General features: G+C 42.2%; 1 protein-coding gene across 1 annotated transcript; it reads right to left on the minus strand.

The window, feature by feature from the left end:
• Positions 1 to 875: 875 nt before the first annotated feature.
• Positions 876 to 22,370, minus strand: LOC140713747 (leukocyte elastase inhibitor-like). Its single transcript, XM_073024219.1, has 7 exons — positions 22,296 to 22,370; positions 20,526 to 20,704; positions 14,934 to 15,071; positions 13,442 to 13,559; positions 9,140 to 9,282; positions 6,944 to 7,108; positions 876 to 1,962 (listed from the first exon to the last, which is right to left on the minus strand). Exons 2-7 carry the CDS (start codon positions 20,691 to 20,693, stop codon positions 1,564 to 1,566), a joined length of 1,131 nt encoding a protein of 376 aa, XP_072880320.1. The 5' UTR covers positions 20,694 to 20,704; positions 22,296 to 22,370; the 3' UTR covers positions 876 to 1,563.
• Positions 22,371 to 26,183: the final 3,813 nt, after the last annotated feature.

A 26,183-nucleotide genomic window follows, 5' to 3' on the forward strand; every position in this document is an offset into this window, starting at 1 on the left:
ACAGCAGCAGTTCAATACAATACATAATATAAAAAAAGAAGAAAAAATAAATACGCAAATCAACTTACAGTATATGTATATTGAATAGATTAAAATTGTGTAAAAACCAGAAATAATGTATATTAAAAAAGTGAGACAGTTTTGGACCCTTTATCTCAGAAAGGATGTGTTGTCATTGGATAGAATCCAGAAGAGGTTCATGAGGTTGATTCTGGGAACAAAGGGGTTAAGATATGAGGAGCATTTGGCAAGTTTGGGCCTGTACTCATTGGAATTTAGAAGAATGCGGGGGTTATATTTAATGCAGAAGTTGATTGTTCCCTGATTAGTCAGGGCAGCAAAGGATGTGGCAATAGGGCGGGTGTATGAGGTTGAGTGGGATCCGGGATCGGCCATGAAGGGATGGCGGACCAAACTCAATGGGCTGGATGGCTTAATTCTGCTCCTATGTCCTATGGTCTTAATAAGGCCCAACACAATCTTGATCAACAGCAGCTCATCTCCCACCTTGGCATATTGTGGCCTTCTGGATTTTGATTATTCAATTTGAATGTCATTTTTGAAATTATTTGGTGATGTTAATTACTCCCATTCACTAATTGCACAGGCAACCTTATTTACAGTTTATCTCCATGGTTACCCTGCTTTCTCCCTATCTAAGACATTCCCCCTCACTGCCTCCCTGCAGCTTTAATCTTCATATGCATTTGTTTCAGATGTGATGAAGAGCTTTCAAGCTGAAATGATGATTATATTTTACTGAACTTTAAGCAATAATTAACACTGATGTCCATGATTAAATGCAACTGGTGTTAGTTTCAAACAATGTAAAGTATCCCAAAAGAGAGCCCAAGAATTCCACTCAGACATTCACATCATTCACGAAGGTCAATTTTTATTTCAGTGATCGATAATAAGCATGAAGAGCGTTAGCCGTAGAGCATCTGACACAATCTTGATTGCATCTTACTTTGGATATTAACTTTCAGACTTTTCACTGAATAGTGGATAAGTTTTGCACTGAAACTTCACTGATTCCATGCCATTGCACTTCAGTGCATTTCATTACGTGACATGGCAGCCTAGTGAAATTTGTCCAGAAATAAAGCATCTCATGTAAGGTTGGGATGTTAACCCAGAACACTTACATAAATCCAGATTGTAACAGCAAGCAGGCTAAAGGAGCAAACAGGACAAATGGAGAAATGGAGAATTTAAGTGAGAATTAGGAAGATACTGCAACTGTGAAAATCTGATTTGAGTTTCAGATACAAGTGACTGGAAAATATCTTGTGTTAATAAGAGGGAGCGGAGCGGGAAATATTGTCACTGCCACAAATAATGTTTGAATCAGATAAGAGATATCTAATTTAACAAAACTGAGAGCAATAGGAAGACTCATACAGAACTTTATTTTGTATGTTCTGCATCTGAGAACTCTCCATTCCAATCATAGACTCTTCATCTCATGATTGACATCGTGGGGTGGGTTGGGCAAGGGAAATGTTAGGAATAAAAGCAATTGATAAGGATTGAAAATGCTGCAGCTGAATGGTACCATGTTTAAGGAGAGGAGAACCTTCCAAAGAATAAAATGTTGCGTGTTTTGTTGTGCCGGATGAAGAACAGGAATGGATGGTCAGCTACAAACTCCGGTCTTCTACTTCGTAATGATATTTCTGCCTCTGTTGAAGCAGCTGCTTCGGTGCCCTCTTCATTAACTTCCACAAAGGATTTCTGGACTACTTTGGACAAATAAAGATTATTTGCACTAGTCATCCCAGAGAAGTTAGCCTGACTAGTGCAAAAAGCATCCACCATCCCCATTTGTTGGAGGACAGACTCAAGATCATATTTCTCTTCCAGCTTGAATTTGGGCAGAAACACAGCAATCTCTATCTTGTCCATTTTATCTGGGTTGGTCCAAGTCATCAGATGGTCAAAGGTCAGCTGATTCTGAAGCTTAAAACAAACAAGAAAATTTTACTCCTAATCTATCCAGATAATAACTTACATACAAGAAATTTAAACAACTATATTTGCAACTATATTATTTCCAACCAAAACCTGATCATATGGTTTTCATACTTCCCTTTCTTTCCAGTCATCCATGAACTTATCGATTGTTAACCTAGACTAAAGTCAAAGGGGAGCTGATGGATTTACACAAGAGAATTATTTGCAGACAAAATGGTCAACAAGAGAGTTAGAGGGATGAATGTTCCGCAGGGAGCTGCCATGATCCTAATGTACCAAAAGGTCAGCCCTGTTGTCACATTTAAACCCACAATGTTATTAAAGGACAAAGCTATCTGTGGCCTAGTCCTGTTTCTAATATGCACACATACAAATCTACCCACCACATTATATCAATGTCAAGAATTAACAAAAACATTTCAAACACTATATTTCAGCTTTATCAGAGGCCATTCCTATAGGTCAGCTTGACAAAGTCTCATATTCAAGATTGTTTTTGTTATTTACAGTACACCAGTTTAAAGGAGAACTGTATAACTGTTACTCTGGATCCAACGCAGCACAACAAAATACACAAGAAAAGGAACTCAATAAATATAAATACATAAAATACATAGATTAACTGTATGTCCAGGAGGTGACGACATTACAGAAGATAAGGGGTTGTTTTCCTTCCTCCATCTGCCTTTCAGAGGAAAAGCGGTTCCTTCTGTTTTCCCGCAGCTTATGGACACCATGCTGAGTGGTACTGATGGCATTGCTGCTTGGCTTGATGACATCGTTGTGATGGACAAGGATCAAACAGATTTCAGCACTTTACGATTATGTTTTGAGATGATCAGTCATTATTCAGCATTTCTCCCGGCAATGCACCGGCTGAGGGAGCCAGTCATTGCCAGGCTCAACAGAGGTGCCATGTGGAAATGATCCAAGTAATGCCAGGTGAATTCTGGTCAGAAGAGGAATAGTTTGTCATCCGACCTTCTCTTGCTGCATTTCAACCCGGTGCGGTCAATCACAAGATCACTGATCGTAGCAAAAGGGAACTATGGACAGAATCTAGGAGGAACATTTGGGAAGCATTTTTGCTGTGAAGTAATTCCTGAAGATGCGTTATGGCAGATCCTTTACTCTCCTTCCTGATCACAAGCTACTGTTGTCCATGTTTGGGTCTAAGTGTATACTGCTGACCGTTTACCAAGGTGGGCAACAATTAGACGACAATTTTAAAATCAAGTACACGTCAATCCAGGAACTTGGACAGGCAGAAGCCCTCCCCAGAACTATGATCCAACAGGTTACTGAAAAGGAAGTGGCAGTTGTGGATGAAATTTCAATTGATTGCAAAGTCCACTGGGCTATATCAGATGCTAAAGAAGGTCTTCAGCAATTAGATACAACCTTGTCACAGTCGTAGTGGAAATGGCTGCAGATCCTCTTCTTCAGCTTATCTCCAGATATTTTATTGACGGATGGCCAGTTAAGGTTGAGGGAAATGTTTACCTTTCTACCGATATCATACATTGCTCTCAACTGTGGACTCCTGCTTTATGTTGGAGACAGAATAGTGATTCCATGAACGCCTCAACTAAAAGAAACTATTCCACTGTGCTCACCTGGACATCGACCAAATGAAAGCCCCAACAAGAAGCTGAATGGGCATAGACAAATAGAGCTGATTCACAACCATGGCCTCTGGCTACTGGACTTGGAGTCAAGTACTGTACATTTTGATTTCACTGGTCCAATCAATGGGTATACCTACTTTGTCCCGGTTGGCACCTATCTGAAATAGCCAGAATTATTATTGATGAAGTCAACGACAGTGTCACAGAGTCTAACGTCCATGATAGCAGATAGTCAAGGGTGAAGTCATTAAAGCCAGAAGCTGTAGTGTGGGCCAGACAGTATCACAATGGGCAAGACTCCTGCATACCAGGTCAGATTGTCAAATGAATGAGGAAAGTGCTCTACAATGGTATCATAGACAAACATCGCTGGCCACATGCTCCCAAAGGCACATGATCGGTGGGCAGATCATCAAACACAGAGCTGGACCTTCATCTCCTCCTGGAAGAGTTTGATTTACTCTGACCGAACCAACCATCAGCACCAGCACAACCACAAGCAGCTTCACAATAAGAAAGTGACAGCCTGCAAACAGTGAGAGGGACTGATGGCCAGTAGTTCCAATCCAAATCAACCCTAGGCTCAAATCTTCAAGGGGGAGGTGTAATGGCAAGCCAATACAGTCAACACCTATTGGTCAGCTGACAACCCATCACAAGCTGACTTCCACTGATGTCATTATTCCTATCAATGTCTCGAATGTTTTTGGATAAACTATTTAAATAGTCATGCTTTGGCATGTACTGCTGAGTCTTTAGATTTTTGTAGTTGCTCATTTTTAATTAATAAGTATTTATTTTGAATCCTGGTTTTGTTCTATTTCCTGGCTTCAGGTCTCATCAGTAGTTAGAGGTGAGCAAATGCACCAGGGTGTCTGTATATAAGGTGAGTGACAGTATATTATAAAGTAAAGTTGGTTGGGGTTATGGACAGGAGGGTTAATGAGTGGAGTTTTTTGATAAGACGAACTGTGGGGAAAATAACTGTTTTTGAGTTTGGATTTCCTGGCATTGATGCTATGTAACCTCCTCCCTGACGTGAGTGGAATAAACAGTCTATGCGTAAGGTGGGTGGGATCCTTCATGATGTATTGGTCCTTTGCTGGAACCTTTCTGTATGTATGTCCTTGATGGTCAGTAGGCTGGTGCTGCTGATGCATTGGAGAGTTTTGACTACCTGGTGCAGAGCCTTCCTGCGCACTGCAGTGCATTTTCCATGCCATGGATGCTCGCTACCGCGCATCTGTAGAATGGCGTGAGTATGGTGCATAGGCCAGTGCTCTTCACCCTCCTCAGCAGGAAGAGGAGTTGGTGACCATTCCTGATTGTGTAGAATGTACTCTGGGACTATGGGAGGTTGTATTAGGTGTGCACTTCTGGGAGTTTGAAATTCCTCGCAGTTTCCATTGCTATGCCGCTGCTGTAAAGAGGGGTATGGGTACTGCGAGTTCTCCAGACGTTGATAACCATCTCCTTTGACTTATTGACAACGAGAAAGATATTATTTGCCTAGCACAAGCCCTTGTAGCTTGTCTCATTGCTGTTGGTGATGAGACTATTGCATCATTGGCAAATTTGACAATGTGATTAATGGGGTGTTTGGCCATGTAGTTTTGAGAGAGCAGTGTTTACAGCAATATGCTTAGTACACTGCAATGGGAGGGGCACCCATGTTAAAATGATGGGGAGGGAGGAGCTGTTGTGCTTCCTGACCATCTGAGGTCTGTTGAATTGGAAGTCCAACACCCAGACACACAGTGGAGTATTTAGACTGAGGAGCAGGAGTTTGTTCACCAAGGTCTGTGGGGCAATAGTGTTGAATGCTGAACTGAAATCCAGAAACAGCATTCTATCACAAGTGTCCTTGGTTTTTAGGTGTGTCAGTGTCAGGTGCATGATAGATGTTATGGCATTTGTTGTAGAATGGTTCTGGCATTGGTGAGTGTCCAATCTGACAAAAATGGAGTTTTTGAGATGTGCCGTTACCAGCCGTTCAAGGCACTTCACGCTGATTGGCGCCAGTGCCAGTGGGCAGTAGTTGTTTAGTTCTGAAGGTGTAGAGTTCTTTGGTACAGGGATAATGGTGGCTGGTTTGAAGTGGGGACAGCAGCCTGTATGAGTGAAGTGTTGAAGACATCAGTGAGCTGACATGCACGCTCCCTGAGTACTCTATCTGGGAAGTAGTCTGGCCCGGCTGCCTTATGAGAGTTGACTCTCTGCGGAGTCCTTCTCATGTCTGCTGCTGTCACAGACAGTGGCTGCTCACCTAGGAGGGGAGTAGCTTTTGCGGTCAGCATTACGTTTCACGTTGTGAAGCGTGTGTAGAAGTATTTACAGCATCAGAGAAGGACGTGCCACTGGTACAGTCCACACTTTAGTCAGTCTCTTGCGTAGTCACCCGATGCCTGGCCAAATACTCCAGGAATTGTTATCGGGCGGGTGTTCTTGAACTTCTTGATCAAAGGTCGTCTTTGTCCTCTTGTTGCCTAAGCTGAGGTTTCTCTTGGCTGCTCTGAGACTTGAAAGCAGCATCACGGGCGTTTAGTACGAATCACACCTCAGCAGTCAGCCAGGTTGGGCCACGAGATGTCTGTTCTTGAGGTATCGATGTTGTCTATACATATACTCATGAAGAGCGTGACAGAAAAGGGATATCCCTCAAGGTGTGTGTCTTCTCCATTTGCCGCAGCCACCTTGAACATCTCAGATTCAGATTCAGTTTATTGTCATTTAGAAACCACAAATGCAATGCAGTTAAAACATGAGACAACGTTCCTCCAGAATGATATCACAAAAGCACACGACAAAACAGACTACACCAGAAAATCCACATAACGTTTGGCAATCCCCAATCCAGAGACCGGAGAGGCTGCTGCATATTAATATCGTGCTACCATTTTAGCGTGTTCCCTGGAAAGGATTTCCAATCCCACCAGACAAACAAGACCAAAAACTAAAGCTACAAGACCTGCACAAAACTACATAGTTACAACATATAGTTACAACAGTGCCAACAATAGCATAATTGATAAAAAAAAAACAGACCATGGGCACAGTAAAAATAGTCCAAAGATGTTAAAAGACTATAAGTTCGAAAGAAACCACCACACAGTTTCCACAGTCCTGAAGCACAGAGATTGCATCCTTAGGCCATACTGTGATGGTCCTCTTGAATGGTTTCTCCATTTTCAGCAGGGATTGACATTTTACATTACAAATGAGGAATTCAAGAAGCATTTTTTTTTACTTTTGTTTGGACTGAAGATAAAATCCAACTTCTTGTTCTCCCCTGAAAGACATTTCAAATTAATTAGTTTACATTAAAGCTGCACACTTACCTTTTCCATCCCAGTGAAGTCATCATTTATCTCTGGCAATAGGATGACCATACTAAGCTCACTATCATCATAGGGGAGTTCAAGTACCTTGGTTGAAACTTCTAGAATATAAGTGAAGGAAAACTTGCTTTTTAGCTTCATCATTTGCACAGGTTTTGATTCATGCTGCATGCAAAAGAAAAAGAGAATGAACAAATTTGGACGACATATTTTCCCTGAAAAAGAAATTATTTAATAAGAAGAATTACAAAATGAAGTTTTTCTTCATCCCACAATGACTGATATTTTTTGTGTGAGATTAAATATTATTATTTCTTTACACCACTATTGAGATGGCAGGTAACGTACAGATAAGGATGGATTTGGGCACAAACCATAAACTGAATCAAATATCTTTAATTAAGTATACATGTATTCAGAGGTGTGGCACAAAGGAAAGTCACTGTTCCCCTGAAGAGCTGGTTAAGGGATAGGAAGCAGTGGGGTGAGGTATTGAAGCTGGCAAATCTGATTTGATTTACTTCAGTTCTTTAATAGGAGCTACCAAGGCCTGGGTCTCCGTGATCCTCTAAAGTCTTATGCCTAGAGTATAGACAGCATCTTAAAGACCATTTTGCATAAACATCAAACTTCTCTTGGCTATGTTCTCAGGAGTGTTAATTTTGAATGGCAAAGATATTACATGTATATCTAACATGAGAGGATGCTGAACGTTTGCAAATACTGAGAAAAAACATTATTTCCGACAGCAGTAATTGAACTTCAAATGATCCCAAATTGCACCAGATCTAGCCCTAAATCAAAATGCAAAACTTGCTCTCTTTTCAACTTTTCCTCTCTTTCCAAAGTAAGATGAAAACATGTTTGTTGCTGTCATCTTTAATGTTACACTCTCATGTGTAAAGTCATGTGGGACAAAGTTCAAATCTGTAACCCCTTAGCTCATTCAAGTAAACAGGCACACGGTAAGTAGATATGGTGACCAACGTATTAGAGTAAGAGAACTGCAGCACAGAAACAGGCCCTTTAGTCTATCTAGTCAATGCCACACTAATATTCTGCCTAGCCCGATCAACCTGCCTTTGGACCATACCATTGTAATACCCTTCCAATCCACGTACGAGTCTTAAAACTTGATATAGAACCTGCATCCATCACTTCCACTAGCAGCTCATTCCTCACTCTTACCAGCCTCAGGGAAGACGTTCCCCTTCCTGTTTCTCGTACACATTTCACTTTTCATCCTTAACCTATCATAAATCAAGAGGTGTGACACAGATGGAGGCCAGTGCGTTAAGGGATAGAAAGCAGCGGGATGAGGTACAGAGTGGCTCAGTAGCACAACGCTTTACAGAGCCAGCGATCAGGGTTCAATTCCTGCTGCTATCTGTAAGGAGTTCGTATGATCTTCCCATGTCCATGTGGGCTTCCTCCTGGTGTTCCAGTTACTTCCCATACCCCCAAGACATTGGTGACTGTAAATTGTCCTGTGATTAGGCTAGGGTTAAGTAGGTGGGTTGCTGGGTGGTAAGGGCCTGTTGCACACTGTATCTCTAAATAAATAAATTAACCCATGATGTCCAGTTCTAGTCCCACCCAACCTCGGTGGAAAAGCCTGCTTTCATTTACCCTATCTATAAACCTCATAATTTTGTTTGCCTCAATAAAATCTCCCCTCATTCTCCTAATCTCCAGGGAATAAAGTCCAAACCCATTCAACCTTTCCCGATAACTCAGGCCCTCAAGCCCTGGTGAAATCCTTGACTCACAGAGTCAAAGAGTCATACAGTACTTTAACAAATATTAGTGCTCCCTTCAATACCCAGGTGGTTCACTCTGCTTCATCTTGCTGGCTCTGCCCCTCCACTGTCTATTCACATTTCACCCCACTCTCTCTGCTTCACTCTGGTTCAATTACAGTTGTACAATCCTGGATTTGTTTCCCCCCCCCCCCCCACTCTGGACATCCTGGTTCACCCCACATGACCGAATAGGCCACCAACCTGTCAATTCCCCTCCATCGCCACCTTGACATCACCCTTTCAAAGGAAGTATTTTGCCAAGGGCAACAGATTCCCAAATTATTATTACAAACACCAAGATTTTGTTTCCCGGGTACACCACACCTTTATTGATTAACTGTAACATAGAGATCAGTATTTGTTAATACCTTGATTTTGCTCACTCACACATTACCTGCTTTATTCTGAATTCCCCATCATGTGTCAATTCTTTATTGAATTTTGTGTGCCAGTTTCCCTTAAAATAAATGGCATTTACAAGAACAAGCCTTGTCAGGTTATCAACAGATCCTTCAGCCAGTAGGTTTGTGATCTTGCCTAAAGAGTGGGTTCAGTGAGAGGGAGGGAGGAAAAGACACAATTCTATCAATTAGGTCAAGAAAACTAACAACATGACATACACTGCAAGTGTGAAAGATAATATTTAGCACATGTTTGCAAGATGTAAAGATTCATGGCTTGCACATATTGTCGAGTCTCCCAAGCCCCTGACTTCTAACACTAGACAGGACAAAGAAATCTGGCACATGGAAACACGTCTCCTTGCAGATTCCAAGGAACGCACCAACTCTAGTTGTGTTGTTTCATTGACTCTGCACCACAGGAGTTCAAAAAGAAGTGATGTTTTTTCTTAGGTCCTCAATTAAAGATTAAAAAAGGCAGCACTTCATGGCTGTTTTTGGTCAGTCAGTGAACTGGATTCATTAGAAAGGGCAAATAACAAAGAGGCAAGGGCATACGGAGCACCCATTGTGTGAGTAGGCCAGTGCTGGTGTGGCAATAACTCATCGTGCTTAGGTGAGGTGAGATTCTTGTCTGTTAGGGCACGGTTTGTGCAGTGGGAATGGCTCAGGGAGCTGTGTTCTGTGTGTAAGACGTAGGAAATCTGGGAAACCTCCAGCCTCCCAGGTAGCCACATCACCAGGTGCACCAAGCTGCAGTTCCTCAAAGAACGTGTTTAGGAATGGCTGCTGCAGCCCGACGACCTCATATGGACAACTGAGGAAGTGATAGATAGGAACTACAGGGAAGTTGCAGGAGGCAGGTATCTGGATGACAGTCAGGAGAATGAAGGGAAATGGGCAGCCAGTGCAGAGTACTCCTGCGGCCATTCCTCTTAAAAGTACCTATACCACTTTGGATACTGTTGAGGGGTTAAACCTACAGGAGGGATCGGTAGAGATCCATTCTATGGCACTGAGTCTGGTGTTGTTGCTCAGAAGACAAGAGAGATGAAGAGGACTGGAGTAGTGCTAGTATATTCCATAGTTAGAGGGATGGAGATGAGATTCTGTGGACTCAATAAAGATCTCCTGGATGGTATGTTGCCTCCCTGCTAGGGTCAGGGATGTCTCCGTTTGGGTCCACGGCATTCTGAAAGGATAGGGTGAGTAGCCAGAAGTTTTGGTACATATTGGCACCAATGACATAGTCAGAAAAGCTGAGGAGGTCCTCAAGAGAGATTTGCGGAGCTAGGTAGAAAGCTGAGTAGCAGGATATCCAGGGTAGTAATCTCTGGATTGCAGCCTGTGCCACGCACCGGCGAGGGTAAGATTACGATGATCTGGCAGATGAATGCACGGCAGAGGAAGTGGTGCAGGGGGCAGGGGTTTGATTCTGGATCCTTGGGATCTCTTCTGGGAAGGTACGACCTGTGACAAAGGGAAGCGTGGGACCAAGATCCTTGCAGGCAGGTTTAATAGAGCTGTTCGTGAGGATTTAAACTAATTTGGCAGGGGGATAGGGCAGAGAATGGGGTATTTGGTTTACAAACAGAGGCAGTGTGTAGTGAGACTGCTAACAAGGAGAGGATGATGATAGAACAGAAACTGCAGAGGACCAGATGTTGCAATATAGAATGGGGACAAAATCAAAAAGAGTGATGAATGCAGGACTGAAGCTGTTATATTTGAATGCATACAGTACACGGAATAAGGTAGAAGAATTTGTAGCACTGTTACAGATTGGCATGTATGACATTGTGGACATCACTGAATCATGGCTGAAAGAAGATTATAGCTGGGTGCTTAACATTCAAAGATAAACATTGTATTGCAAGGACAGGTGGGTAGGCAGAGGGGTGGCTCTGTTAGTAAAAAATCAAATCAAATCATTAGAAAGAGGTGACATAGGATTGGAAGGTGTAGAAACGTTGTGGATATAGCTATGACACTGAAAGGATAAATAGACCCTAATGGGAGTTATATACAGATCTCCAAACAGTAGCAAAGATGTGTTCTACGAATTAAAATGGAAGATAGAAAAGGTCAACGTTATGATAGTTATGAGTGATTTCAATATGCAAGTAAATTGGGAAAATCAGGTTGGTGTTGGATCCCAAGTGTGGGATTTTGTAGAATGCCTACAGGATGGGTTTTTAGAGCAGCTGATGGTTGAACCCACTATGGGATCAGTTATTCTGGATTGTGTGTTGTGCAATAAACCAGAATTGATTAGAGAGTTTAAGGTAAAGGAACCCTTCACGGACAGTTATCATAATATGATAGAATTCACCCTATGATTTGAGAAGGAGAAGCTAAAGTCAGATGTATCATTATTATGGTGGAGTAAAGTAATTACAGAGGCATAAGAGAGATGCTGGCCAAAATTGAATAGAAAGGAACACTAGCAGTGATGATGGCAGAGCAGCAATTGCTGGAGTTTCTGGGATTAATTTTGAAGGAACAGGATACATCCCAAAGAAGAAGTATTCTAAAGGCAGGATGACACAATCATGACTGACAAGCAAAATCACAAACTCAACTGTAGGCACACACTTAACGATTCTGGAACAGCTTCTTCCCCTCTGCCATCTGATTTCTGAATGGATATTAAACCCATGAATACTACCTTACTATTGCTTTTTTTAAATTTTTGCACTACTTATTTAACTATTTTTTATATATATAAAATTACTGTAATTTATGATTTTCTTCTCTGTTATTGTGTATTGCATTGGATTGCTGCCACAAAGACAACAAATTTCACAACATACATGGAACGTTACAGTGCAGGAAGTCTATTTGGCCCACAATGTTGTGCTGATCTTTAATAATATTAAGGGCCCTGCATATGCAGCACTCCTGATAATGTCCCTAATGGATGGTAGGGATGGTAGACCCCTATAATCCTCTCAGCTGTTCTTTGTGGAGACTTCTGGTCCAATGCTCAACTGCTCCCATATCAGATGGAAATGCAACTTGTCTGGGCACTCTCAATGGTTCTTCTGTAAAACGTTGTTAAGAAGGGGGTGGGAGCCTTGCTTGCCTCAGTCTTTGGGGGAAGTGCAGGTGCTGTTGTATCTTCTTGTTCAGGGAGGTGATATTAAGGGGCAAAAAGATACCGGTCAAGGGTCCAGTAACCTTGTCTCTTGCCTCCTTCAATAACCTAGGGTAAATCCCATCAGGCATTGAGGACTTATTCACCCTAATACTCATTAGGCAGCCCAGCACTTTGTCCTCCTAGACCTCTAAATGTCCTAAAGTTTTTATACACTCAGCACTGATATCCTGCTGCTCCATATCCTTTTCCTTGGTAAAACGGTCAAAGTACTGATTCAGTACCACTCACATTCCACATGTTCTTCCCCCCTTTATCCTTGAGTGGTTCATTCTCTCCATAGCTATCCTCTTGCTCTTGATGTATGTATAGAATTCCTTGGGATTCACCTTAATCCTATTTGCCAAGAACTTTTTGTGACCCCTCCTGGCCTTCCTAATTCTCTTCTTTAATTCTTTCCTGGCTTTCTTTACACTCTTCATGTGCTCCATTTGATCCTAACTTCTGAAGGAGTTTTTGATGTCTCTGGGCTTACAGTAACTGGAATTCAGAAGAATCAGGAGGGATCTCATTCAAACCCATCGAATGTTGAAAGACCTCAATAGAGTGGCTGTGGAGAGGATGTGTCCAGTGGTGGGAGAGTCTAAGTCCAGAGGGCACAGCCTCAGAACACAGGGATTTTCGTTTGGAACAAAGGTGAGGAGGAATTTCTATAGCCAGTGAGTGGTGATTCAATGAAATTCTTTGCCACAGGCAGCTGTGGAGGTCAAGTCACTGGGTATATTTAAGGCAGAGATTGATAGGTTCTTGATCAGTCAGGGCATGAAGGGTTATAGGGAGAAGGCAGGAGATTGGGGCTGTGAGGGAAATGATGAAATGGCAGAGCAGACTCGATGGGTGAAATGGTCAAATTCTACTCCTTTATACCTTATGGTCTTATAGTCCTAATTCAGGATACCTGATATGTCAACTCTGTGGAAATGTATCTTCACCAAGAAGAAGTACACTGCTTTCAAAGTATGTCATCTCACTTTCACAGGGATGATAGCACCTGGTCTTGTCATGTATGCTCTAGTACTACATGAAGGAAAAAATAGTTCTGTTGAATAATCTTGGGAAATTTTGCTCACTCTGAAGACTGAAGGCAGCAGAAGTCCATGTCTGTGCCTGGCCACAACTATTGTCCAACATCACTTACCATCAGTTTGTTTTTCCGCCCAGGCGTTGATCTCCTGTCTGACTTTTTCTGCTGCAGTAAGAAAATCAACTGGAGCCAGTTCTGCCTGATAGTATTTCAGTGTATCAGCAAGGTACGTCTGGAGGGTCACAACAGATCAAAATAAACCTCACTTTCATGATTTGTACCAATTGATTATTTATTTGTTATCAAAATGGCACAACAATATTGAATTTGAGGGGCAAGGGTTAAATTTTTTCAACTTTGCCGTTCAAATCTTAGTTGAGTGATGTAAAAGCCAGGTGTTAATATTATAATACATGTTTAGCTTAGTTATAGTCTATAACAACAATTCAATGCTATCTAAAGCCAGGGCATTTAGACCTTACTTTATGGGCCAGAAAATGATAAGATTTAAATACAGAATTCAGCCGATAAACATCTGCAGAAAGAAAAGGTCATGAACTGTTGCAAAATATTTGTAAAGCAAAAAGATAGGCATTTATAGTACATATTATTTACAATTAAACAAAAGCATGAATTCAATTAATCACTCAAACAATACAGTAATTTTATTTTCAAAATAAATTCAGGCTACAACTGATATCCAAATACAAAAGGTTCATATGGTACAAGCTTACATATATAAAAAAAATCACATTACCAAATTTACACCATATTTCAGAACTTGAAAAACTAAACTCTGATGATGTAATCATGAGTAGTTGCAAAATAATCTTGTACAGCAACTGGAATGAGCAGGAAGCAGCAGACTTGTCCATATCTATCACAGAGACATCCCTCTCCACCTTCAGAAGTAGGCACCATCCATCAAAGATTGCCACCATCCAGGCCATGCCATCTTCTCACATTTGCCATTGGGCATGAGAAGCAGAAGCTTGAAGTCTGACACAACCAGATTCAAGAACAGCTACTTCCCTTCAACCAACCAACAAAACCCTGATCATTACAATTTAGCAACACTAAGACCATTTTGAGGACTGCGTACTAAAATGGACTTTGTTTTTCGTTCCAATTGTGTTCCTTCATGTAAAATGTGCATAATTTGTTTAATTTATGTTTTATCTTATCAATTCCTGATTATTGCATATGATGCTCTCGGCCTGTGTTGCTGCTGGAAGCAAGTTTTTCATCACACCTGGACATTTGACAATAAACTTAACTTAGACTTCCTATGCCCAGTTCAGTAAATATTCCTGCATTAATTTTCCTTACAAACCGCCCTTTAGTTTACAGCTCAACAGTTAATACTTTTTGCTACTAGGATATTGTGATTCCTTTCTGTCTATAATACATCTCTCATGTGGCATCCTTCAAAAGAACACAATTGAAATCCAAATTAAACTCCAAGCTCATTCTCGTTAGGGAAATAATCCACTTTTCCTTCCAAATTCAAAAACCTCTTTCTTACTCATCTCATTTGTCTTTGATCAGTTTATCAAAACCATTTTGGCAATTTAGCCTCTAACATTTAAGCCAGAGAAAATCTTACTGCAAGGAAGTCGTAGGTCTTCTCTCCAAAAGCACGATTGGCCGTTTTCAGCACGTACTTTGCTTGAGGGTTGTTCAATTCAAGTTGAAGTTTCTGAAACTCAGAGTGAACGTCCTTGACTTCATCAAAAGCAAGCACCTAAGAGATGAGGTTAACATTCATTATTAGAATCCAAGTGCACTTTGTAACCCAGTTCAAAGTGAAGTAAACTGTATTGGTGTTTGATGGAACTGTGAACCAAATTTCCATTAGTTGTGTTCCTATTTAATCTACTGCAGAACATCAGCAGCCATTGTCGATAGTCAACAAACTCATGAATGTTATCAATCAGCTGATGCCTTGAGGTAGATTGGAGCATATTAAAGATGATGACAGTATTCTTGTTACAGGAAAATATTGTGTCATAAGATCAGCTCAAGAACAAAAGATAAAGAGTTTACTTCTGATAAAGATAACAGACAGAGAGATGGAATCAATAATTGGAGAATTTTGCAACGAATTCTACAGAGCATCAGCTTTCTTTTTCAGTTAAATTGCCACAATAGATAAGTATTCCTTCTTTAACAGATCACCACACAAAATTTACTGTTAAGACAACTCTTGACTTTCAGACTGTTCTTTTGGCATATTGGTCCAGGGTTAGTGGTGTGTTCTTCATGTGAGATGTGGGAACTCTGGGAGACCTCTCTCCCTGATAAATAAATCTCTACAAGGTGTATGCAGCTGCAGCTCCTTTGGATGCTGTTGGGGAGGGTGCAACCTACCAAAGGAAACCCTAGGTCTCTGGCTCTGAGTCTCCCTCAGTGGCTCAGAAGGGAAGTGGGGGGCTGGGAGGAGAGGAGTGCAATAGTTCCAGGATTTTCCAGAGTTAGAGGAGCGGACAAGAGATACTGTGGACATGAAAAAAGTACTTGGATTGTAAATTGCCATATTTTCACCACTCACTGACTAATGGAATTCCTCTTCATCTCCATTCTAAATGAACATCGTTCAGTTCTGAGGCTGTGCCCTCTGCTCCTAGACTCCTCTATTACAGGAAGCATCCTTGTCACATCCATTCTATAAAGGCCTTTCAACATTCAATAGGTTTCAATGTTAAACCCCCTCATTCTTCAGAATTCCAGGGAGTACAGGTCCAAACCATCAATGGATCCTCATATGGAAACTCTTTCATTCCCGGAATCATGCTCGTGAATCTCCTCTGAATCCTCTACAATATCAATACGTCCTTTCTTAGATATGGGGATCAAAACTGCTCACACTTTTCCAAGTGTGGTCTAACCAGTGCCTTATAAAGCCTCAATATTATACCTTAAAGCTTTTATATTTTAATCCTACTGAAATGAATGCTAACATTGCATTTGTGTTCCTCACCACGGAATCAACCTGCAAATTATCCTTCAGGGAATCTTGCACGAGGACTGCCAAGTCCTTTCGCACCTCAGAGTTTCCAATTTTCTCTCCATTTTGAAAATTGTCTCTGCTTTTATTTCTTCTCACCGTTCACTTCTGTCACTTCTTTGCTCATTCTCCTAATCTGTCTAAGTCCTTCTGCAGCCCCCGCCCCCAATTCCTCAACACTACATGTCCCTCCAACTATCTTCATTTTGTCACAGACTTGGCCACAAAACCATCAATTCTGTCCTCCAAATCACTGATGTATAATATGAAAAGAAGTGGTCCCAGCACAGACCTAGTGGAACACCATGAGACACTGGAAGACAACCAGAGAAGGCTCCATTTATTCACACCTTTTTCCTCCTGTCAATCATCCAATGCTCTATCCATGCCAGTATCTTTCATTTAAAAGCTTGGGCTCTTGACATGTTAAGCAGCCTCATGTGCGGCACCCTGTCAAAGGGCTTCTGAAAATGCAGGTACATAACATCCATCGATTCTCCTTTGTTTATCCTGCTTGATATTTCTTCAAAGAATCCCAACAGATTAGACAGGCAAGATTTTCCCTTGAGGAAGACATGCTAACTTCAGCCTTTTTAATCATGTGCTTTCTAGTGCCCTGAAATCACATCCTTCAAAATTGACTCCACCATCTTCCCAACTACTGAATCAGACTAACTGGCCTATAATTTCCTTTCTTCTGCCTCTCTAACTTCTTGAAGAGTGGAGTGACATTTGTAATCTTCCAGTGCTCCAGAACCATTTCAGAATCCAGTGATTCTTGAAATATCATTACTCTTGCCTCCACAATAACTTCAACCACCTCTTCCAGAACCCTGGGGTGTAGACCATCTGGTCCAGGGGGTGTACTTACCTTCAGATCTTTCAGTTGCCCAAGCACCTTCTCCCTAGTAATGGTAACTTTTCTCACTTCCGCTCCCTGACCATCTCGAACTTCTGGCATTCTGCTAGTGTCTTCCTTAGTGAAGACTGATGCAAAATACTTATTCAGTAAGTTCACCATTTCCATGTCCCCTATTCCTACCTCTCCAGCAGCACTTTTGTAGTGATCCAGTATGTACTCTTGATTCTCTTTGATGCTTTATATATCCAACTTTTGGTATTCTCTTTAATATTATTGGCTAGCTTACCTTCACATTCCATCTTTTCCCTCTTTATGTATTCTTTAGCTGCCCTCTGTTGGTTTTCAAAAGCTTGCCAATCCTTTAATTCCCACTTTAATTCTAATATATATACCCTCTCCTTGACTTTTATGTTGGCTTTGACTTCCCTTGTCAGCCACAGTTCCATCTACCTGCCTTCAGAATGCTTCATCTTTGAGACGCACCTATCCTACATCTTACAAATTGCTCCTAGCAATTCAAGTCATAGCTTTCTGTCATTATCCCTGCTAGTGACCTCTTCCAATCAACTTTGGTCAGATCCTCTCTCATGCCTCTGTAATTACCCTTACTCCACTGTAATATTGATACATCTGACTTTAGCTTTTCCTTGTCAAATTGCAGGCTGAATTCTATCATTGCCTCCTAAGGGTTCCTTTACTCCAATTCCCTAACCAATTCCGGTTCATCGCGCAACACCCAATCCAGAACAGCTGATCCCCTAGTGGGCTCAATCACGAGCCGTTCCAACATGTCCTCTTGCAGGCATTCTGCAAATTCATCCTCTTGAGATCCAGCACCTACCTGATTTTCCCTATCTACCTGCATTTTGAAATCCCCCATGACTATCATATCTTTGCCCTTTTGACATGCCTTTTCTTGCCCACACCTTTGGTACAGTTCAGAGGCCTGTATGCAAGGGTCTATTTACCCTTGCAGTTTCTTAACTCTACCCACAAGGGCTCTACACCTTCCAGTCCTATGTCAACTCTTTTTAAGGATTTGACTTCAGTTTTTTACCAACAGAGCCACGCCACACCCTCTGCCTACCTGCCTGTTCTTTCAATACAATGTGTATCCTTGGATGTTAAGCTCCCAGCTATCATCTTCTTTCTGCCATGATTCAATGAAGCCCACAATGTCATACATGCCAATCTCTTTTCTACAAGTTTATCTACATTATTCGAATACTGTGTGCACTCAAGTATAATACCTTCAGTCATGTATTTATCACTTCTTTCTGATTTTATCCCCTTTTTCCTTTGACTGCAATTTTGTCCTATCATCAGCCTGTCCTTGCTAGCAGTCACACTACACACTGCCTCTGGTTGCAAACCAACTACCCACTCTCAGCCCTATCTCTCTGGTTCCTATCCCCCAGCCAAATTAGCTTCAACCCTCCCAAACAACTCTAGCGATCCTGCCCCCAAAGATATCGGGCAGCTTGTTTACGGGTGTAACCCTTTCCTTTTGGACAGATTGTACATTCCCCCGAAGAGATCCCAATGATCCAGAAATCTGGACCCTTGCGCCTTGCACCAGTTCCTCAACCACATACCTAATGCTCCTATTCTTACCCTCACTGGCACAGATCACAGGCAGAAACTCAGAGATTACTACCTGGTGGTCCTGTTTTACAGCTTTCTACGTAGCATGCTGAAATCTCTCTTCAGGACCTCCCTGGCATTCCTACCTATGTCACTGATGCCCAATGTACCAAGAGTTCTGGCTGTTCACCCTCTCCTTTGGAATGCCCTGGACCTGATCTGAGACATCCCTGACCCTGGCATCTGGGAGTCAGTATGCCATCTGGGTGTTTCTCTCATGCCCACACAATCTCGTCTCTATCTTTGGAACCTCCAATTGCTAGTGCAGCCCTGTTAAACTCTCCTCCCTTCTGAGCCACAGTGCCAGAGACCCAACCACTGCATCTCCCCCTTGTTAGGCCATCCCACTCAACAGTTTCCAAAGTTGTAAACTTATTATTGAGGGGAGCAGACACAGGGGTACTCTGCACGGTCTGCTCATTTCACTTCCTTATCCTGACAGTCACCCAATTATCTGCATCCAGCAACCTCGGGGCGACTATCTCCTGTAGTTCCTATCTATCATTCCCCCCAGTCTCCCGTTTGAGCTGAATGCCATCGAGGCTCAGCTCCAGTTCCTTAGCTCGTGCTCTACAGAAATGTAGCACGTGTGGTTATCTGGGAGGCTGTAGGTCTCCCAAAAGTCCCACACCTTATACAAAGAACATAACACTGTCCCTGGAGACACTCTTTCGGCCCTAACAAGTGGCGAGTAATGGACAGAGAAGAAGAGGTAGAAGAAACTTACCAGATACTTGCTTTGCCCAAGTCTGATCTTGCATAAGCCTAATAAGCTAAAGCCAAAACCTCCCCACTGGCCTACTCACACAATGGCTCCTCTGTTTTCCCCTGCTTCATTTTGATTCACCCTTGCCACTCAATCCCATTTACAGATTGGCCGCATTCCCAACTCTGAAAACTGCCTCAAAGTACAATCCCTCGTGCAGGGTTCACTGAAGGCTAGCTTGCATACTGAGCTGGTGGTAAGGAAGGCAAATGCAATGTTAGCATTCACTTTGGGAGGGCTAGAATATAAAAGTGAGGATTGGTTAACTGCACTTGGACTATTATGAGCAGATTTATCTAAAGGAGGACGTGTTGGGTTGAGAAGGATCCTGGGAATGTAAGGATTAGTGTCTAAGGAGCGTTTGATGGTTCTGGGTCTGTACTTGCTAGTGTAAGGGAGGGTCTCATTGCACCCTATCAAATATTGAAAGGCATCAATAGAGTGTATGTGGAGAGGATGTTGCCTTTAGTGAGGAAGTCTATAACTAGAGAGCCCAGCCTCAGAATAGAAGGACATGCCTTTAGAACAGAGATGAGGAGGAATTTCTTTAGCCAGAGAGTGGTGAATGTGCAGAGTTCGATGCTACAGACGCCTGTGGAGGCCAAATCACAGGGTACACTTAAAGCAGAGATTAAAAAGTTCTTGATTTGAGAATGGGTTTGAGGGGGACAATAAACAGTTATGATGGATTGGGGGTGCAGACTCGAAGGGCTAAATAGCTTAACTCTGCTCTTCTGCCGTATGTACTTATAGAAATGTGTTAAGATGGTCTGACTTGTGTAATTTCATGTACATGACCAAATTCTTTCTAACTTATTTGTATTTGTCAGGGGAGTTATTACCAACATTTCTCAAACTGACTGGACTCTGGGCGCTTTGTTAAGTCGCAGCAAAGTAACAGCAGACCCTGGAGACCTACCTTTGCCATCTGTGTTGCTGTATTTCCGCTGGCACCAAGATACACCATAGCCAGAGCGCTTGATATACTAAATGGGGATACAAAGATGTTGACAATTTTGTCATCTTTATCCAAGTGCTTGAAGAGGTCAACCAGAAACTTGACATTTGCAGCAGTCAGATGATCCATTGTTAATGTCTCTGAAAGAGGAAAGCGGGGAAAATGTTTAATTGAAACCTTAATATTTTATTGTCTTTAATGAACAGTTTCCAAGTCCCATTTCTTGCCAGGTAATCTTTTCCCTTTTTTGAATACTAGGATTGACAAAGGTATTTACATTTAGACACTGGTATTTAACAGTGCTTTTTGATCCTGTTGTGTTATAATACCTGGATAAATCCAACTACAGAGTATTCTGCATCAGAGAACAGATGTAGGTCTTGTTCATCCTAAGCCTGCCATACAACAGCTCTGCTAAGGACTCCTCCCAAATTGTCCCACAGATCTCCACTTACAGCATCAACCAAGATTTTTGTACCCACGTTTTCAAAATCAAATCTGTACTTATATTTCAGATTCTAAGATCTTGACCAGTGAATCACAACTGACAGGGGCTTCTGCACTGCTGCCAGTAAAATTTTTGTCCGCAGCAGAATTACACTGATCACTTATCCAAAAATATGTTTGTCTATTCTTTTTAAAACAACTAACTTCCGTTGAAAATATAGCAATCAAACATCAGATTAACCAGAACTAACATTTCCAAAGTATCAGAAAATTAAACACAGCGCAACTAAAGGAAGGAATGCTCCAACGTGCCACCATTGTCACTGTGGGGAAATCAAATCCACTTTCTGGTAGCAGCATAACTGCAAGACTTCATCTCCAACATCAACATTGTTGGAATATGCCATCTGATGCTGAAATGCTACAAATAATTTTCCAATTCCCTCTTTGAACAAAAATAGCAAATAATAAGTTAACTCTTGCAGCGTGTGTACAATTTCTACCCCACCCACAACAATTTATCTGAACACTCACCTACATTTCCCATTGTGCTTGCATTTCTGAAAAGGGATCTAAATTAATCAGGTTTGAAATTTTGTATCCATTGGGTTTCTAGCCAGTCTATTAACTTTTTGTTTCTGGGCTTAATTGTGGCATGGCAAAACCAAGTACATGAAAGGATGCATTGGTTACTTATGGACAATGCAAGAAACCACTGAATCTCTTGCAGACTATGCAATTATAGTAAAGGCGAGGGATCAATGCAATAAAACTGTGATCACATCACAGGAAACTTTTTTAAAAAGACACAATTCTTTTAAACACTTAAACCAGTTCTAGGATCAAAGCAGTCAGCATTAAAGGGATAGAACTCTTTGAATGGGGGAATTCATTTTCTTCCAAAAGCTTAATTTAGAAGACGGTGGTCAAGGCTTTTACTCCCAAACAATACTAGAGAAAAATATGGGGTAATATTGAAAATGAGATGGAGATCAAAACTCATGGTCTTAAAATTTTAAGTTTTATGACACAGGGAAACTCAATATCTAGTGGCTAACAATAATCTCTCAGATTAAAGTACTTTAATTGTATTAAATTTAATAACATGCAATAACACACTATGCAAGTGCATCCATTAGTTTTACAGCCACCCAAAAGCTGCACACCCTCTGCTCCCCACAGCCCCCCAGACTCCGTGCACTCGCAGTAGATTACTGTAGTTAGCGTGAGTACGCAGGCAGCGAAGTAACAGCTGAGCCTCAGGCAAGCCACAGGCATACTCACTGTGAGAGTGATGGACAACAATAACCGGGAAGCCCGTAGCCGGGCGCTCGCCTTTATTGGGCCCAATAATCTGACAGGGTGAGGCTGCAGGAAGTTTCTGACCAACTGATTGATTACTCCAGAGGAAGTGGTTCGCATTGCAACATCAATATGGCCCATGCTGGGGAGTGGTTTATGTTGGTGGACAGATCTAAATTTAATTTGTGTTTACAGTCATAGATCAATACAACACAGATACAGGCCTTTCCAGCAAACACCTATCCACCCTCCTAGTTCCAATTTCCTGCATTCAAACCATATCCTTCAAAGCCCGGCCCCTCTGTGTATCCATCCAAAAGCCTCTTAACTGACAGTGTTTCACCTGCCTTAGCTTCTTCCTCTGTGAACATGTTGTCTCTCAAATCCCTTTTAAATCTTTCTCTTCTCATGCTATATCCATGCTCCTTGGTTTGGGTCCGCCCTTATCCTGAGGAAAAGACAGTTATTATCCACCTTATTTATGTTTCTGTAAGTTCATCCCTCATTCCTCGACATTTCAAGGAATAAAAACAAAGCCTGGCCAAAGTCTCACTATAACTCAGGCCCTCTTGTTCTGGCAACAGCCTTGTAAATCGTTTCTGCACTCCCTCCAGTTTAACAACATCCTTCCTATAACAGGATGAGTCAATCTATATGTATCGTTCCCAAGTGCAGCCTCACCAACGACCTAAATAACTCCAGCATAATGTCCCAACTACTATACCCAATGCCCTTGCTGATGAAGGCCCACGTGCTGAATGCCCTTTTCACCCCCCTGGCACCTGTGACACCACTTTCAATGAACTATGTTTCCATTCCTTGGGCCTTCTGTACATGAGGCTCCCTAGTGCCGTACCATTCATAGTATAAGCCCTACACCGGTCTTACGTTCCAAACCACGTCACATCTAGAAGGCACACTTAAGTAGTGACTGTATGTTTGCAGATCCCATGAGGATCATCAAATGTTCCTGTTTGGGACTACGACAGATGAAATCCACACAGTCACAGCCAAGGGTACTTTGGTGAGCGGTATCGGTTTAAGGCATTTAAAAAATCTTTTGATATCCAAAATCAAAAATCTCTGGTTGGCAGACTTGGGTCGCAGGTGCAGTTAACTGTTTAGAAAGCAGAGGCAGGGATGGTGCACCATTCTACAAGTTCAACTCAAATGCAGGGGCTTCAGATTTCCAATCCAGCCTATCCTGCCGGTGAATGAATAGTCTCTGGAATATAAAGACGAAGAGCCAGGTTGCTGTACCAGAGGGACATCAGCGACTGCTGTCTACTTTGCCTCACAGAATCATGGCTCACATCTGCCATTTCAGATGAAGCACTGCAGCTCTATCCTCTGCAAAGACAGGGCAGTTAAGTCTTTTAAAGGCAGAGAATGTAGGGAAGGCTTTATGATTAACTCATCATGGTGCAGTTACATGGCAGTTCTGTCACAGTCTTGCCCACCCAGACTGGAACATGTAGCAGTCAAATATCGTCCATTTTATCTGCTGAATGTGCTTTCCGCCATCATCCTGGTAGCTGTGTGGACTCCACCTCAGGCTAACATCAGGCAAGCTCCGGAGAGGATAAACAACATAATCATCAGGCACAAACTGTGCACCCTGACGTCTTCCCTGTCATTACAGGACACTTCAACGAGGCCAGCTTAAAGAAGCCTCTGAGCAACTACAACCAACATATCACCTGTGGAACCAGAGGAGCCGACACATTCGACCACATACCATGCCTTTTCATGCACACACTTGGAAAGTCTGATCCCCTGGCTGTCCTCCTACTCTCAACGTATAGGCAAACACGAAAGACCGCAGCACCAGTGGTGAGGATCAGGTAGTATGGTTAAGGGAGGCAGAGGAGCACTTACAGGACTGCTTTGAGTCAGTGGACTGGACAATATTCACGGATTCATCTTCGAGTCGGAATGAATAGACCACAATTGTCACCGATTTCATCAAAGTGTCTGTATGTTAGTGTATGTCTTTGAGAACATGCCGGACATACCCAAATCAAAAACTGTGGATGATCCAGGAGATTCATAGCCCGCTGAGGGTTAGATCTGTTGCATTCAAGACCAGTGATCCAGAACTATACACGAAGTCCAGTTACGACCTACGCGAGACTAATTTAAGGGTGAGGAAACAATTCCGATTGAGGTTAGAGATGGAATCCGATGCATGCCTGCTCTGCATCTACAAAATGAAACCAAACTTCATGAGTGGCTGTGAAGCTTCACTCCCAGGCGAGCTCAATGCCTTTTCCACATGCTTTGAAAGGGAGAATAAAACTACATCTAGGCGAAGCCCTGCTGCAACTGGCCCTGTCTCAGAAACCGACATCAGAACACCTTTCAAGAGATTGAACTCTGCAGAGCATCAGGTCCCGATGGTGCACAAGGAAGGGCTCTGAAAACCTTTTCTAACCGACTGGTTGGGGCGTTAAAGAGCAACTTCAATCTCTTACTGCTGCATTTTGAGATTCCCACCTATTTTAAAAGCACAACAATCATACCAGTGCCCAAAAAGAGCGCAGTCAGTTACCTCAATGACTATTGCCCAGTGGCACTTGCATCTACTGTGATGAAGTGCATTGAGAGGTTGGTCATGACTAGAATCAACTCCTGCCTAAGCAAGGACCTGAACCCACTGCATTTTGCCTATAGGTCCACAGTGAATACAATCTCAATGGCTCTCCACTCACCCTTGGTCATCTAGACAATGGTAATACTTACGTTAGGGTGCTGTTTATTGACTACAGGCCAGCATCCAATACAATCATACCCTCAGTTCTAATCAAAATGGTTCAAAACCTGGGCCTTCATACCTCCTTCTGTAGATGGATCCTTGACTTTCTCACCAGGAGGTCACAGTCTGTGTGGGTCAGAAATAATATCTCCTCCTTGCTGCCCATTAAAACTGGCACACCTCGAGAATGTGCGTTTAGCCCACAGCTCTAGTCTCCCTACACCTAAGGTTGTCTGCTTAGGCACAGTTCAAAGGCCATATATAAACTTGCCGATGAGACAACTATTGTTCGCAGAATTTCAGATGGTTATAAGGAGATGTACAGGAGCGAGATAGATCAGTTTGTTAAGCAGTGTCACAGGAACAACCTTGCACCCAGCGTTAATAAGATCAAGGAATTGATTGTAGACTTCAGAAAAGTTAAGACAAGGGAACACACTCCAGTCCTCATCGAGGGATCAGAAGTTGAACGGATGAGAAGTTTTAAGATCTGGGTGTCAACATCTCTGAGGATCTATCCTGGGCACAACATATAGACATATCGATGCAATTACATAGAAGGCATGACAATGGCTTTATTTCATTAGGAGTTTGATGAGATTTGGTATGTCACCAAAGTCATTTGCATCTTTCTACAGGTGTACAGTGGAGAGCATTCTAACTGGCTGCATCACCATCCTGTGAAGTGAGGTGGGGCCACTGCAAGGGATCGAAATGAGCTGCAGAAAGTTGTAAACTCAGTTAATTCCATCTTGGACACTGGATTCCCCAGTATCATTGTGCTGTTGTCACGAAATAACAAATTTCATGACATGTGCCAGTGATATTAAACCTGATTTTTGTGTCATAAATTATGGGAATCCCAAGCTACCTCATTAAATCCAAATCGTTTTTAGCACCAAGCTTTTCAGGTGAGGGGTACTCAACCTGTATTACTCATACAGGTTGTCCCTGTGTTGTGTGTGAGCTCTCAGTGCTGACCTCTGGTGTTCGCTCAGTGGAAGAACAAGCCTGACCAGGACAACTCAGGGACTTGGGGTAACTACATAATGTATTTTCTGTTTTCTTTGCGACTATGTTTTCTGAAACAATAACCATATGTGTGTTTGTGCTCT

This window comes from Hemitrygon akajei, chromosome 20, assembly GCF_048418815.1.
Source record: "Hemitrygon akajei chromosome 20, sHemAka1.3, whole genome shotgun sequence".
In the NCBI taxonomy this organism is placed as follows: domain Eukaryota; kingdom Metazoa; phylum Chordata; class Chondrichthyes; order Myliobatiformes; family Dasyatidae; genus Hemitrygon; species Hemitrygon akajei.